At 43.3% G+C, this 14,176-nt stretch overlaps 1 protein-coding gene across 3 annotated transcripts in view; it reads left to right on the top strand.

Moving 5' to 3' along the window:
- Nucleotides 1–14,176, top strand: part of P2RX7 (purinergic receptor P2X 7) — a 60,648-nt gene that overhangs the window by 34,757 nt on the left and 11,715 nt on the right. For all 3 annotated transcript variants that reach the window (XM_086347678.1, XM_086347680.1, XM_086347679.1), the window contains 4 exons: nucleotides 2,022–2,102; nucleotides 2,727–2,856; nucleotides 7,745–7,881; nucleotides 13,462–13,552. In XM_086347678.1, coding sequence (XP_086203804.1) covers nucleotides 2,022–2,102; nucleotides 2,727–2,856; nucleotides 7,745–7,881; nucleotides 13,462–13,552 — 439 coding nt within the window. The remainder of the gene's footprint in view (nucleotides 1–2,021; nucleotides 2,103–2,726; nucleotides 2,857–7,744; nucleotides 7,882–13,461; nucleotides 13,553–14,176) is intronic.

Raw genomic sequence — 14,176 nt, 5'->3', positions numbered from 1 at the left:
CCAATCAGATTAGGGACTCTTTGAGGTGAAAGTGGTATTTTATCTCTGTCAAGATGGCTCATCACAAAGCTGGTTGATTAAATATTTTTTAATTGATGATTTATTAAAAATGTAGACTATATTAAGACTACCATGAAATTCAAGCTTCTTCATTTGGGATGTGATTTTTAAAATTAATTAATTTATTTTAATTGGAGGCTAATTACTTTGCAGTATTGTAGTGGTTTTTGCCATACATTGACATGAATCAGCCATGGGTGTACATGTGTCCCCTATCCTGAACCCTCCTCCCACCTACCTCCACATCCCATCCCTCAGGGTGATCCCAGTGCACCAGCCATGAAAGCCCTGTCTCATGCATTGAACCTGGACTGGTGATCTATTTCACATATGATAATATACATGTTTCAATGCTATTCTCTCAAATCATCCCACCCTCACCTTCTCCCACAGAGATGACCCTATATGCAAGACAGAAAAAGAGACACAGATGTAAAAAACAGACTTTTGGACACTGTGGATTACACTGTTAAACCAGCTCCAGGTCATATGCCCACCCTGGGAGCTGTAAGGGATGGGCAGGAGATGAGAGTGGACTGACAGTGGAAGAGACCTGGCTTTCCCAAAGGGAAAAAATTGAGGTGCTACTGCTAGAGGGGGGGAATTGATGTGGAAAGGCAAAAATTACAGTGTTCTCTATAATTACATCCCCAGTAGAGCCAAAGTTGGGCTCTGGAAGTCCTGAAATAAAAAGCAGATCATTCTTTTTTAAAGAATTTTCTGATTGTATTGGATTTTAGTTGCGGTACATGGGATTTTTGTGACAGCATGGGCTCCACAGTGTGTGGGCTCAGTAGTTGCAGCGCCCAGGCTTAGTTGCTCTGTGGTATATGGGATCTTAGCTCCCCATCCAGGGAAGGAACCCATGTCCCCTGCCCTGGAAGCATGGAGTCTTAACCAATGGATCACCGGGGAAGCCCCCAGAGCAGATTATTCTTGATGTTCCCTTCCGAATACTTTCCACCTTTAGCCTGTGCTTCTCCCAATGTATATTTGCCACCTACTCAGGTGTGCCAGGCAACAGGATACCAGTGGCATCATTTTGTGGAGCCTGTTCTCTCCATCTTTAACAGATTCTCAACCTCACCAGGACAAAAATCTCGACTGTCTTGTTCATCACTGCATCCCAAGGGCCCAGCCCCATTCCCGGTACAATAAATATTTGTTGAATGAATGAATGCATGGATGGTGGGTGGACCTTCCGGCAGTCTAGAATTTGGGCTCCTCTCACTCATGGAGGATTTTATACCACTCAGAGCCTCTAGAGAGCGAATGATAGAGTCAAGTATGTATGTGTGGCCCTGTGCTAAAGGCTGAGGATGCCAAGATGAGAAAATTATTGTCTCAGCCCTGCAGGATCACCAAGTTTATTGTGGAAAATACAAACAGGAGTGTGCTGGAGCTGGCTTATACCAGCTCTGAGCCATTTATGCTCATCCCTTCCCAGTTCCAATTCAGTGATGTTCTACTGGTAGCTTGAAATCAGCGATGGTGGGGGTATTTATACCACAATAGTCAGTAACTGCTACAGTATCAGGGCTTATTGTTTTCCTGGAGAGCTGGTTTTTAAACATTTACCAACACACCACTGTGCATACCTAAACATACCATTATATCAGAGTTAGAAGTATTACAGTAAATGCCACAAAGTCTTTTTTTATGCCACCTCACACAGCTGTGGGACCTTAGTTCCCCAACCAGGGGTCAAACCCATGCCCCTGCAGTGGAAGCAAGGATTATCAACCACTGGACCACCCGGGAACTCCTTCCATGGGGTCTTAAGAAGGGAGAAATTCTTCCTGGAGAAGCTGGAGAATTTTGGAAGGTTTTGCCCACTGAATTGCATTTCTCTCCAACCATCATATTGACCCAAGCAAGAAATCAGAGCCTCTGGTCCCTGGCTCACTGACTCCCTTGGTCCCTGTAGTCACTGATCCCCATTTTGCATTTCTCTCTCTCAGGCCTGCGCTCTTGGTCAGTGCTGAAAACTTTACTGTACTCATCAAGAATAATATCGACTTTCCTGGCCACAATTACACCACGTAAGTGCCCAGAATGTTTGGCTGTATTTGTTATCTACTGTTGCATAACAATTCACCCCAACATTTAGAAGCTAAAAACAACAAACTTTAATTTTCTCACATAGTTTCTGGGCATCTGGGAATGACTTCATTGGGTGGTTCTGGCTTGGGGTCTCTCAGGATACAGTCAAGCTGTCAGTAGGGGCTGCAGCCATCACCAGACTTGACTGGGGCTGGAAAATCCTCTTCCAAGCTCACTCAAGTGACTGTCATCAGGAGAACTCAGTTCTTCACCATGTGGACTTCTCCTTCAGACTGCTTGAGTCCCCTTGGGACATGGTGGCTGGCTTCCCCAGAGCAAGTGATCCAAGCCAAAGAGCAAGCATGCCAGATAGTAACCAGGAGAGAAGCCACTGTGTTTTATAATCTAATCTCAGAAGTGACACACCATCACTTCTGTCATATATTACTGGCCACACAGACCAACACTGGACAGTGTAAGAGGGGAATACACAAGGGTGTGAATCCAGAAGGCAGGATCGTTGGAGGCCCTCATGGTGCCAGGGGCCACGCTGTTTCACTCCCATGAAAGAGAAGGATCCCAGTTTTCAACTGAGATGCTTGTTTGCTTTTCATCATGTACAGGAGAAACATCTTGCCGGGTTTAAACACCACTTGCACCTTTCACAAGACTCGGGATCCACAGTGTCCCATTTTCCGACTAGGAGATATCTTCCAAGAAACAGGAGATAATTTTTCAGAAGTGGCCATTCAGGTTGGTGATGCCTGTTTGTAAAGTGGAATGTGGGGAGGGTGGGTCAAGGGATGGAGGATGACAAATGGCCAAGAGGCTGGACCACTGGGTCTTAATAATATGCTCATATTTATGGAGGATTTTGTAAATCCATGTTCAATGACAAGGACTTTTCCTGCATCACCACATCTAATCCCACAACAACCCTATGTGTGAGACCATTCATCTATTAGTTTCCTGTGGCTGCTGTAACAAATTAACACAAACTTTGTGGCTTAAAACAACACATTTTTTATACTTCTGGAGGTCAGAAGTCCAAAATGAGTATCACTGGGCCTAAATAAAGATACCAGCAGAGCCATGCTCTCTCTGGAGGCCCCAGGGGAGAATCCATTTCCTTGCCTCTTCCACCTTTTAAAACTGCATTCCTTGCATCTCTTAGCTCATAGCCCCTTCTTCCTGCTTCAAAGCCACCAGCATAGCATCTTGCTTCAGTGGTCACATTGATTTCATTTTTCTTTTTTTTAAAAAATATTTTTATATTTGTTTATTTGGCTGCACTGGGTCCTTGTTGCAACACATGAGATCCTTTGCTGTGGCCTGCAGGCCTATTTGCTCTGCGGCATGTGGGATCTTAGTTCCCTGACCAGGGATCAAACCTGTGCCCCCTGCACTGGAAGCATGGAGTCTTAACCACTGGACCACCACCTACATTGATCTCTTATCCTGTGTTAAATCTCCCTCTGCCTCTCTGTTCATAAAGATCAGTATGTCTTTATAGGGTCCACCCAGATAATCCAGATTTCCTCTTCTCAAGATCTTTATTTAATCACACCTGCAGTCTCTTTGGAGAAGGCAATGGCAACACACTCCAGTACTTTTGCCTGGAAAATCCCACGGACGGAGGAGCCTGGTGGGCTGCAGTCCATGGGGTCGCTATGAGTCAGGCATGAGTGACCGACTTCACTTTCACTTTTCACTTTCATGCATTGGAGAAGGAAATGGCAACCCACTCCAGTGTTCTTGCCTGGAGAATCCCCAGGGACGGGGAAGCCTTGTGGGCTGCCGTCTATGGGGTTGCACAGAGTCGGACACGACTGAAGCAACTTAGCAGCAGCAGCAGCAGCAATCTCTTTGGGGGGTTCCCTAGTGGCTCAGTGCTAAAACATCTGCCTGCAACGCAGAAGATGTGGGTTTGATCCTTGGGTCAGGAAGATCCCCTGGAGGAGGGCATGGCAACCCACTTCAGGAGAATTCTTGCCTGGAGAATCCAAAGGACAGAGGTGCCTGGTAGGCTGCAGTCCATAGAGACAAAGAGTCGGACATGACTGAAGCAACTGAGTGTGCACACATGCAGTCTCTTTGGCCATTTAAGGTAACATGTTCAGAGATGCAGGGATTAGGACCTAGGATTAGGTATATCTGGGGGGCTACTACTCAGGCTGGGCTTCCCTGGTGGCTCAGTGGAAAAGAATCTGCCTGCCAATACAGGAGATGTGGGTTCAACCCTTGAGTCAGGAAGATCCCCTGGAGAAGGAAATGGCAACCTACTCCAGTATCCTTGCCTGGGAAATCCCACAGATAGAAGAGCCTGGCAGGCTACAGCACATGGGGTCGCAAAGAGTCAGACACAACTTAGAGACTAACAACAACAATTATCCAGACTACCACACTTTGGTTACTCAGGATTATTCCAGTAGCAAATTATAGAAATCCAACTCAAGTGATTTAAGCAAAAAATAAAAAGTAATTTAGAGGCAAATAACAGAAACAAAATTCAAGTGACTTAACCAAAAAGGAACCATATTAACTTGCGTAGAAAGACCAGGTGGAATGAACATTCTAGTATACCCAAAGCATCTTCCTACCTTGAGTTTTCCCTTGCTGTCCCCTCTGCCTGAAATAGTCTATCCCCAGACATAGTATTAACTGCCTTCTACACTTACTTCCAGTATTCACTCAAATATAGCCCAGTGAAGCTTTCCCTTACTGCTACATTTACAACGACAATTCCCACCTCTATCCCAGCAGGCCCTTTTCAGGTTTATTTTTATCCCTGGTACCAAGCATTATCTGACATCCTATATATTTTACATCATATCCATTTGTCTGTTGTCTATTTTCTCTGACTAGAATGTAAGTTCCATGAAGGTAGCTCTTTTTTTTTTTTTTGGTTCATTTTTGTATAACATTCAGCACATAATGGACAGTCAATAAATATTTGTTGGCTGAATGAAGAGTATGATAGATTTAGGCATAGCTGCATCCCAGAACTCAAATGATGTCTTCAGAAATCCGACTCCTTTCATTTTTTGACTGTTTCCTTAATGATGATATTCTCCACATGTCAAGTCAAAGCCACCAAAGCTCTAGCACTCTGCTATCCAATATGGTAGCCACAAGTCACATGCAGCAACTTAAACTTAATTGAAATTAAAAATTTATTTCCTTGATCATACTAGCCTCATTTCAATAACCACTGGCTACTGCCTTATAGGGCATGAATACAGACTATATCCATCAGCAGAGAAAATCCTATTAGATAGTGCTGCTTTAGACTTTCACACTCCACAGCTAGTGGTCTCAACCAATAGAGGACCTTTTCCCCTATGGTTCTGGCAAAATGTCTCAAGGAGAGTTCTGATTAACCCTACCTTGGGCCACATAATCTATCTGAACTCATCATCAGGTCCAGAGGGAAGCACTGTCCTGGGAGTGAGGTGCCAGGACTGAGTCAGGTGCCCTCTCCTGGGAGAGGTCACAGCCCCATTCAAACCACGGAGAGTTAGGAAAGGTGTTTCCCAAAGGAAATTTCAGGTAGATTTCCCAGAAGCCAGCAAAATGGATGCCAAGTGACAAAGGTATTAATACATTCACTATAGTAAGTAGAGTGCTTGGCTTAGTGCCTGACCCCCCAAAAAAGGCAGTTGTGATTTTTCTGTGTTATTTCTCCTCTCTCCAAGTCAGAACCTCTTTGTTACTCATTTCTGTATCCTCAGAATACTACATCTAGCGTACTGTCTTGAAATGCCTAATTTCATCGATTCAAAGAGATATCTTTTTCACTTTTAATAATTTTGAAATCAGTAAGTGCTTTCAGTTGATGGAATCTCACAGTTTAATTGACACCAGTTTTTTCCTTGGAGGAACATTAAAAAAAAAAAAAAACACCCTGTGTATCTTACAAGCAATGGTGTCTAAGCTTCAGTGAAATATGATGGCCAGTGCTCAAAAAATGTCTGTAGAAAAAAAAAAGAAGTACCAAGTATAGGTAAGAGATGAGCAGATTCTTTAGAAGTTTAGAGGAGAGAAAGGTCACCATGAACTGAGGAGTATAGGCGTGCTTGCGTGGATGGGGAAGGATGTTGGCTGGGTCTTGGAGGACGAGCAGAATTTAGCTAGAGAAGTGGGTGGGAGAAATGTTTCACTGGGAGAAAAGGTCAAGGGCCAAGATTAAAAGATGCAAAGTATACCCAGCAATTCCACTCCGAAGTATGTACCCCCAAAAAATGACACCTTATATTCACACAAAAACTTGTACGTAAACATTCACAGCAGTATTGTTCATTATAGTCAAAAGATAGAAATGACCCAAGTGTCCATCAAAGGATGAACGGATCAACAAACTGTAGTGTATTCATACAATGGAATATTCTTTCACCACAAAAAGGAATGAAGTACTGACACTTGCTACAACATGGATGAACTTTAAAAGCATTATGCTAAGCGAAAGAAGCCAGACATAAAAGATCATGTATTACATGATTTCATTCATGTGAAAGTTCAGTATAAGGAACTCTGCAGAGACAAAAAGTAGATTAGTGGTTGCTTAGTGTTGAGAGGGGTAATTAAAGTTTACATGGTTTTTCTTTTTTGGAGGTAGTGAAAATGCTGTAAAATTGACTGTGGTAGCAGTTGCACATATACATGAATGTAAGTGTGGAATTGTACATGTTAGGTGGGCGAATTGTATGTGAATTGTATCTCAATAAAGCTGTTGAGATACAGCTTTATTTTAAAATAAAAAAAGAAGTGAAAATGCAAAGTGTGTCTGGGAAAAGCATAGTCTGGCATAACAGCTTTCTCCAAGGGAGAATTTGGAGAAAAGCAGAGAGGAAGTGATGGAGCACGCTGAATTCCAGTATGATAAGCTTCAACTTAATCTTTTTTTTTTTTTAACTTTACAATATTGTATTGGTTTTGCCATATATCAAAATGAATCCACCACAGGTATACATGTGTTCCCCATCCTGAACCCTCCTCCCTCCTCCCTCCCCATACCATCCCTCTGGGTCGTCCCAGCGCACCAGCCCCAAGCATCCAGTATCGTGCATCGAACCTGGACTGGCAACTCGTTTCATATAATCTTTAATGGGGGTGGAAGCATTAATAATGTCTGATTACAGGAGGGGTTTGTTGAAAGTTGGGCTTCCCTGGTGGCTCTGATGGTAAAGAATCTGCCTACAATACCACAGACCTGGGTTTGATCCCTGGATCAGGAAGATCCCCTGGAGAAGAGAATGGCAACCTACTCCAGTATTCTTGCCTGGAGAATCCCATGGACAGAGGAGCCTAGTGGGCTACAGTCCATGGGGTTGCAAAGAGTCAGACACGACTGAGCGACTAACATTACTACTACTTGTTGAAAGTTCTGTTTCGGGAAAGTAAATTTAATGGTAGTATGTTCCAGGCGGGAGGAGGAGCAGGGAGATGCATTTGTAGTTGCCAAAGTAGTCGTTGTATGAGTTAAATTGGATGGTACTTAGAGCTCTGAAATTTTTTATCAGCATTTTTTACCCTCAAAAGCAAACTTTTCCTTCAGTGATCATCACTATGCAGGGAGATGTCTGATAGCTGCATAACCCACGTCCCGCGAGGCTTAGAGATTATCTCTTGTTTTCTTCCCCAGGGAGGAATCATGGGCATTGAGATCTACTGGGACTGCAACCTGGACAGATGGTTCCATCACTGCCGTCCAAAATACAGTTTCCGTCGCCTTGATGACAAGACCGCCAAGGAGTCCTTGTACCCTGGCTACAACTTCAGGTAACAGTGCTCCAGGTCAGATTTGCCCAGTAACTAGCCCTTGGCTCCCAGGGACCTCCCAGACCCTGCTGAGTTGTATCCCCAGCAGACTAGTTTTGTTTCCCAAGGCAACAAGATGAATGTAAAACACTTCCTCTGAGAGCTAGGCAGTGACTGAATTTTTGTATGAATTATTAAAGAACTGCACTCTCTTTGTAAGATAAAAAGCAAAACTTGGGAAACAGAGATAACCATAGAAAAGAGGATAAAAATCACCCATAATTCCTCTATCCTGAGATAACTGAAGATAACCTTCTGGTGAAATTTCCTTTGTCTAACCAACACTTGTGAGGCTTATATGAGATCATATATGTATAACCTGGTATTCTGTGAGGTGTTTTCATATACCAGTTCAGTTCAGTTCAGTCGCTCAGTCGTGTCCAACTCTTTGCGACCCCATGGACCGCAGCACACCAGGCCTCCCTGTCCATCACCAACTCCTGGAGTTTACCCAACTCATGTCCACTGAGTCGGTGATGCCATCCAACCGTCTCATCCTCTGTCATCCCCTTCTCCCCCTGCCTTCAATCTTCCCCAGCATTAGTGTCTTTTGAAATGAGTCAGCTCTTCGCAACAGGTGGCCAAGGTATTGGCGTTTCAGCTTCAGCATCAGTCCTTCCAATGAATATTCACGACTAATTTCCTTTAGGATAGACTGATTGGATCTCCTTACAGTCCAGGGGACTCTAGAGAGTCTTCTTCAACACCACAGTTCAAAAGCATCAATTCTTCAGGGCTTAGCTTTCCTTATGGTCCAGCTCTCACATTCACACATGAATACTGGAAAAACCATAGCCTTGACTAGATGGACCTATGTTGGCAAAGTAACGTCTCTGCTTTTTAATATGCTCTCTAGGTTGGTCATAACTTTTCTTCCAAGGAGTAAGCGTTTTATGTGCATTTTATGATATGTTTATATCTCAATAGAACAAACAAAGAAATCCAATAAGACCATTTCACATGATGATACATGCTTCAAAGAAAATCAAACAAGATAGTTTGATAGGGTGGGGAGCGGGAATGCAACCAGAAAAGGCCTCTCCAAGGACGGGATAGGAACCCCCCATAGGCACTGTGCACTTTCCTGAAGAGTGAGCTTTCCTAGTTAAGAAGGGAAACTGCACACATAGGAGTCCATCTTAGGGAATCAACTTGCAAACATATTAGCTTCCCTGAATACTTTTACTACTAATGGTCTGGACTCTCAAAGTGGGAGTCCCCACATCAGCATCACGTGGGACCTTGTTAGAAATGCAGATTCTCAGGCTCTCCTCAGACCTACTGAATTAGACACTCTGGGGATTGTCCCTCCCAGGTTATTTGTACACAAACTCGTTTGAGAATCACTAATCTAGACCCTTGATACTCAAAATGTGATCCTGTTACCAGGAACATGGGCCTTGCCTCAACATGGGAGCTTGTTATGATGTAAAAATCTCAGCTTCCACTCTTAATTTACTCTCTTATGTCTCCTGCATTGGCAGGCAGTTTCTTTACCATTAGTGCCTAGAATCTACATCTTATGATTCCCAAAAGATTCATGTGCACATTAAAATTTGAGAAGCACTGGTCTAGGCTATGTCATCTAGCATCCCAAACATGCTTTCTTCTTTGATGTTTTGTTTGACTATATTTTGTTTCTTACAACCAGGTTGCTAGTTGCCCAGGAGAATGAATAAAATGAGGTGTCTATAGTTAATCTGAGCATGCAAATACAGGCCAAAGTACATGTACAAACACACACACACACTCATTCACTGCCTCCTAACCCTTCTGCTAGCATTCTTATTGACTTTTTGTTATCCACTCAAGCAAATGGATCTATTCATATTTTAGGTAAAGCAGCATGATTAACTGGCAAGCAGACTTCAAACTTTTTTGTTGTTGTTGTTATTGTTGTTGCCTGTACAATGTTTTGAATGTTGAGATATTCTACATAGAAGTATGGACTTCCTGCTTTTTCTGAAAAATTAAACTATTTGGAAAAAAATCAAACCATGTAACACTGGCTTCCTATCCCACAGGAGAGCACGCAGCTGGAGCTGAGTATCAGTGGTCCCCTCTTGGTTTGCCACAGTCCTCACCACTCTTTATTGCCTCATATCTGGCTGCATCACTCATTTCACTCATCTGTCTGGCCCCTACAGGCATCTGAGTTTGAAACTCCTGACTAAGAGCTGGCTGAGATCAACACACAAGAGGCATTTTTAAAGAACACTGTCTTTGCTTCAATGACTTTATTTTTTTCATATTTATTTATATGGCTTCTCCCCCTCCTGCCCTGAGTCTTAGTTGCTGCAAGCGGAAACTTCGTTGCAGCATGTGGGATCTTTTTAGTTATAGTATGTAGGATCTAGTCCCCTGACCAAAGATCGAACATGAGCCCCCTTCATCAGGAGCTTGGAATCTTAACCACTGGACCACGAGGGAAGTCCCATAAGAGGCTTTTTGCCTTCTCTGGGGCCATGGAGTCTCATCCAGGGCCCTGAAACCAGCTCCTAGTTTAGGTAATGTTTTGATCATTCCCTGCTGCTCTACTGAATAGGCTTGTGGCCATTAGTAGGAAGCAAGGCCTGGGTCAGTGGTCCCCGACTGCCCTCACAGGCTGTTTTTCCAGCGGCCAGCAGACGCATGCAGGGCAATGTACCCATCAGATGTTAGCAAATGTCCTTCAAGTCTCTGAGCTGAGCCTAAGAACATTAGCTCCTGGAGAGATCTGAGCTTTCTGAAGAACTGGTTGATCTTTCAGCTCAAAGTATTAGAGCATTTGTTCTCTGGAATCAAGCACCAGAAGAAATCTGTAACCAAAAATAAATTGTGGAGACCTGATGGGTAACTTTATTTTCAAATAGCCACAGAAAAGAGAAGGAAATTAGAGGTTATATGAGGTATATGAGAAAATATAAGCTTTCTAAAATACAGGAAGTTGAAGGAATTGATCACGTTGCAGAAATTTCATCCTTTAAAGATCTGTGGCCAAAGGTCCTTAGGCAATGATTCAGTTTATTTACAAGACGTGTAAAGCAGGACAGAATGCCTGATGGGCTTCTCTGCTCTCAGAACAGGTATGTATGTGTATTCATTTCCTGTGGCTGCTTTAACAAATTACCACAAACTTGGTGGCTTTAAACAACAGAAACTTCACAGTTCTGGAGGCCAGAAGTCCAAAATCAAGGTGTCAGCAGGGACATACTCTCTATAAAGGCCCCAGGGGAGGATCTCTCCTTGCTTCTTCTGGCTTCCGATGGCTCTTGTTGTGCTTAGTCGCGTCCGACTCTGCGACTCCATGGACTGTAACCCGCCAGACTCCTCTGTCCATGAGATTCTCCAGGCAAGAATACTGGAGTAGGCAGCCATCTCCGACTCCAAGGGATCTTCCTGACTCAGGAATGGAATCCGAGTTCCCTGCACTGGCAAGCAGATTCTTTACCACTGAGCCACCAGGGAATTACAGATCTTCTGTAATTCTGGTGCTCTGCTTTTAATGTGACTAATGCTTATTTTTTCTGCTTATCAAGGATATCAGCTTGCAATATATAACTGACCCTCGAACAATATGAGTTTGAATTGCATGGGTCCATTCACACACACTATTTTAAATAATAAATATGAATACTATAGTACTATACAATCTGCAGTTGGTTGAATGCACAGATGCAGAGGGAGTATGGATATGAAGGGCCAACTGTAAGTTAAAGTGGATTTTCCACTGGGCAGAGGGTGGGCACCCCAACCCCTGTGCTGTTCAAAAGTTAACTCCATAGCCTTTCTAGCACCAGCACTACATCTAGAACTTCAATTTTTAAAAAAAATAGGCCAATTCTAGTGGTTTTTTTAATTTCAAATTCCTAAGACAGAAAACTTGATTGACCCAAAATATTGTTTCAAGCCAATTCCAACGAGATGAAACTGCTTAGTTTTTAACTCGTGGCTGCCTCCCTCCAGTATCTGCCTCCGTCTTTACATGGGCTTCCCCTCTGTGTTTCTGTTTCAACTCTCCCTCTCTTTCCTCTTATAAGGATACAGTCACTGCATTTAAGGCCCACCCTAAATCCAGGATGATCTCATCTTGAGATCCTTAACTCATCTGCACTTGCAAAGATCCTATTTCCAAATAAGGTCACGTTCGCAGGTGCAGGGGTTAAGCACTTGAGACTTGCCTTTGGCGGGGGCATTATTCAACCCACTACAGCACGCAAAAGCATCCTTGCCCATGAGGGCCTGGTATTTCTGAGTGTGGTCCACTGTTCACCTGTATCAGAACCAGCTGGTCCCTTTCCTAGACATACAGGTTCCCAGAAACATTTCACACCATTTGAAACCACCCTTTGGGGGTGAGGCCCTGGAATCTGCCTTTTGAAAATGCTTCCCAAGTGATTCTTGCCCTCAGTATGAGAACCACCATACCAAGCCCCCGAAAACTGAAATTCAAGTATTTACTAGTGTTAACCTTCCAGGAAAAATAGCTTGCATGGAGAGATTATGCAACCCTGGGGCATGGAGTGGTGATGCATGCTTGCTTTGCATTTTAAAAAGCAAATCAGTTAATAGAGCAAAAGAAAGTGCTGTCATTAAATGAGAACATTCAGATGCAAAGAAACTGAAACCTCTTTGGCCAGAAACAGGCACGGAAAGTGCTGAGAACATCTAATTCATCTCTATGTCAGATCCGGAGAGCTTAAAAAAAGATAAAAATAAGAATTTCAGATGTTCCATACTATATTTTGGCAGAGCATTCATTTTTTTGTTTTCTTCTCTCCCCACACCTATAAGTAGATTATGAGTTAATAACTCAAAGAAAAAAAATAAAAAATAAATAAAACTCAACATTCAGAAAACTAAAAAAAAAAAAAAAAATGTCCTGGGACTTCCCTGGTGGTCCATCTTTAGTGGGTCATCTCTATGCAGTGGTGTCAGTAGCTACTTATATCTTTGCTGTAAATGTCTGTAACACTCTGAACTCCCAACGCAGATGGCCTGGCTTCAATCTCTCTGGTCAGGGAACTAGATCCCATATGCCACAACTAAGAGTTCGAAGATCACAACTAGAGATCCTGCATGCTGCAACTAAGATCTGGAGCAGCCAAGTGAAAGTCATTCAGTTGTGTTGGACTCTTTATGACCCCATGGACTATACAGTCCATGGAATTCTCCAGGCCAGAATACTGGAATGGGTAGCCCTTCCCTTCTCCAGGGTCTCTTCCCAACCCAGGGATCGAACCCAGGTCTCCTGCATTGCAGGCAGATTCTTTACCAGCTGAGCCACAAAGGAAGCTAAATAAATATACAAAAATAATTTTTTTTTTTAAAGCAGACTTTCCATCACTCTGTTTTGCCAAAAGCAGAGGAGGTGATGTGGGGAGGTGGTGCTTTGGTTCCAGGTGAAGAGAGAGAGAAATTTGTGTTCTTCCCTTTGCTAACAACAGGAGAGCTGAAAGAAGACTAGAAGACTAGATCGGCTACTGTTTTGGTTTTTCTTTTCATAAAATACCAGCAGTTTCAGATAGGTCTTTATAAATATGGATCTTTTTCCTCCTACAGATATGCCAAGTACTATAAGGAAAATAACACTGAAAAGCGGACCCTAATAAAAGCTTACGGGATCCGATTTGACATCCTGGTTTTCGGCACGGTAAGTCTCTTCTCCGCTCTCAGCCACTGGCATCTCCGTTCCTATGACTGTGTCTTAAATTACTGCCATAGTATCTCAAAGGGTGAATGCTTTGGTCATAGTCATTAGCTGGCACTATGCACTTTGCATGTGGGATATAAAAGGGGAAGAAATGTCCTTGTTCCTGGACAAGTCATCTAATGAGTACAAGAGTGGGCTTGGGGAAAAAACCTAATAACTCAACTTTAAAAATACTCTGATGCTTAAAAAGGAGAGAGAAATCATATATTAATGCATATATACGGAATCTAGAAAGATGGTAGTGACGAACCTATTTATAGGGCAGCGATGGAGACAGGGAGGCCTGGCGGGCTGTGGTTCATGGGGTCGCAAAGAGTCGGACACGACTGAACAACTGAACTGAACTGAATGGAGACACATTCATAGACAACAGACTTATGGACGTGGAGGGGGGAGGAAGGAGATGGCAGGATGGATGGGGAGAGAAGCATGGAAACACATACACTGCCATATGTAAAACAGGTAGCCAGTGGGAATTTGCTGCATGACGCAGGGAGCTCACATTGGAGCTCTGCAACAACCGAGAAGGGTGGGAAGGGGCGGGACGTGGGAGGGAGATTCAGG

This window comes from Bos grunniens, chromosome 17, assembly GCF_055505025.1.
Source record: "Bos grunniens cultivar Pamir isolate PY7600 chromosome 17, Bosgru_T2T1.0, whole genome shotgun sequence".
NCBI lineage: Eukaryota > Metazoa > Chordata > Mammalia > Artiodactyla > Bovidae > Bos > Bos grunniens.
The sequence above is the reverse complement of the archived record's forward strand: the minus strand, read 5'-3'. Positions and strand labels throughout refer to the sequence as shown.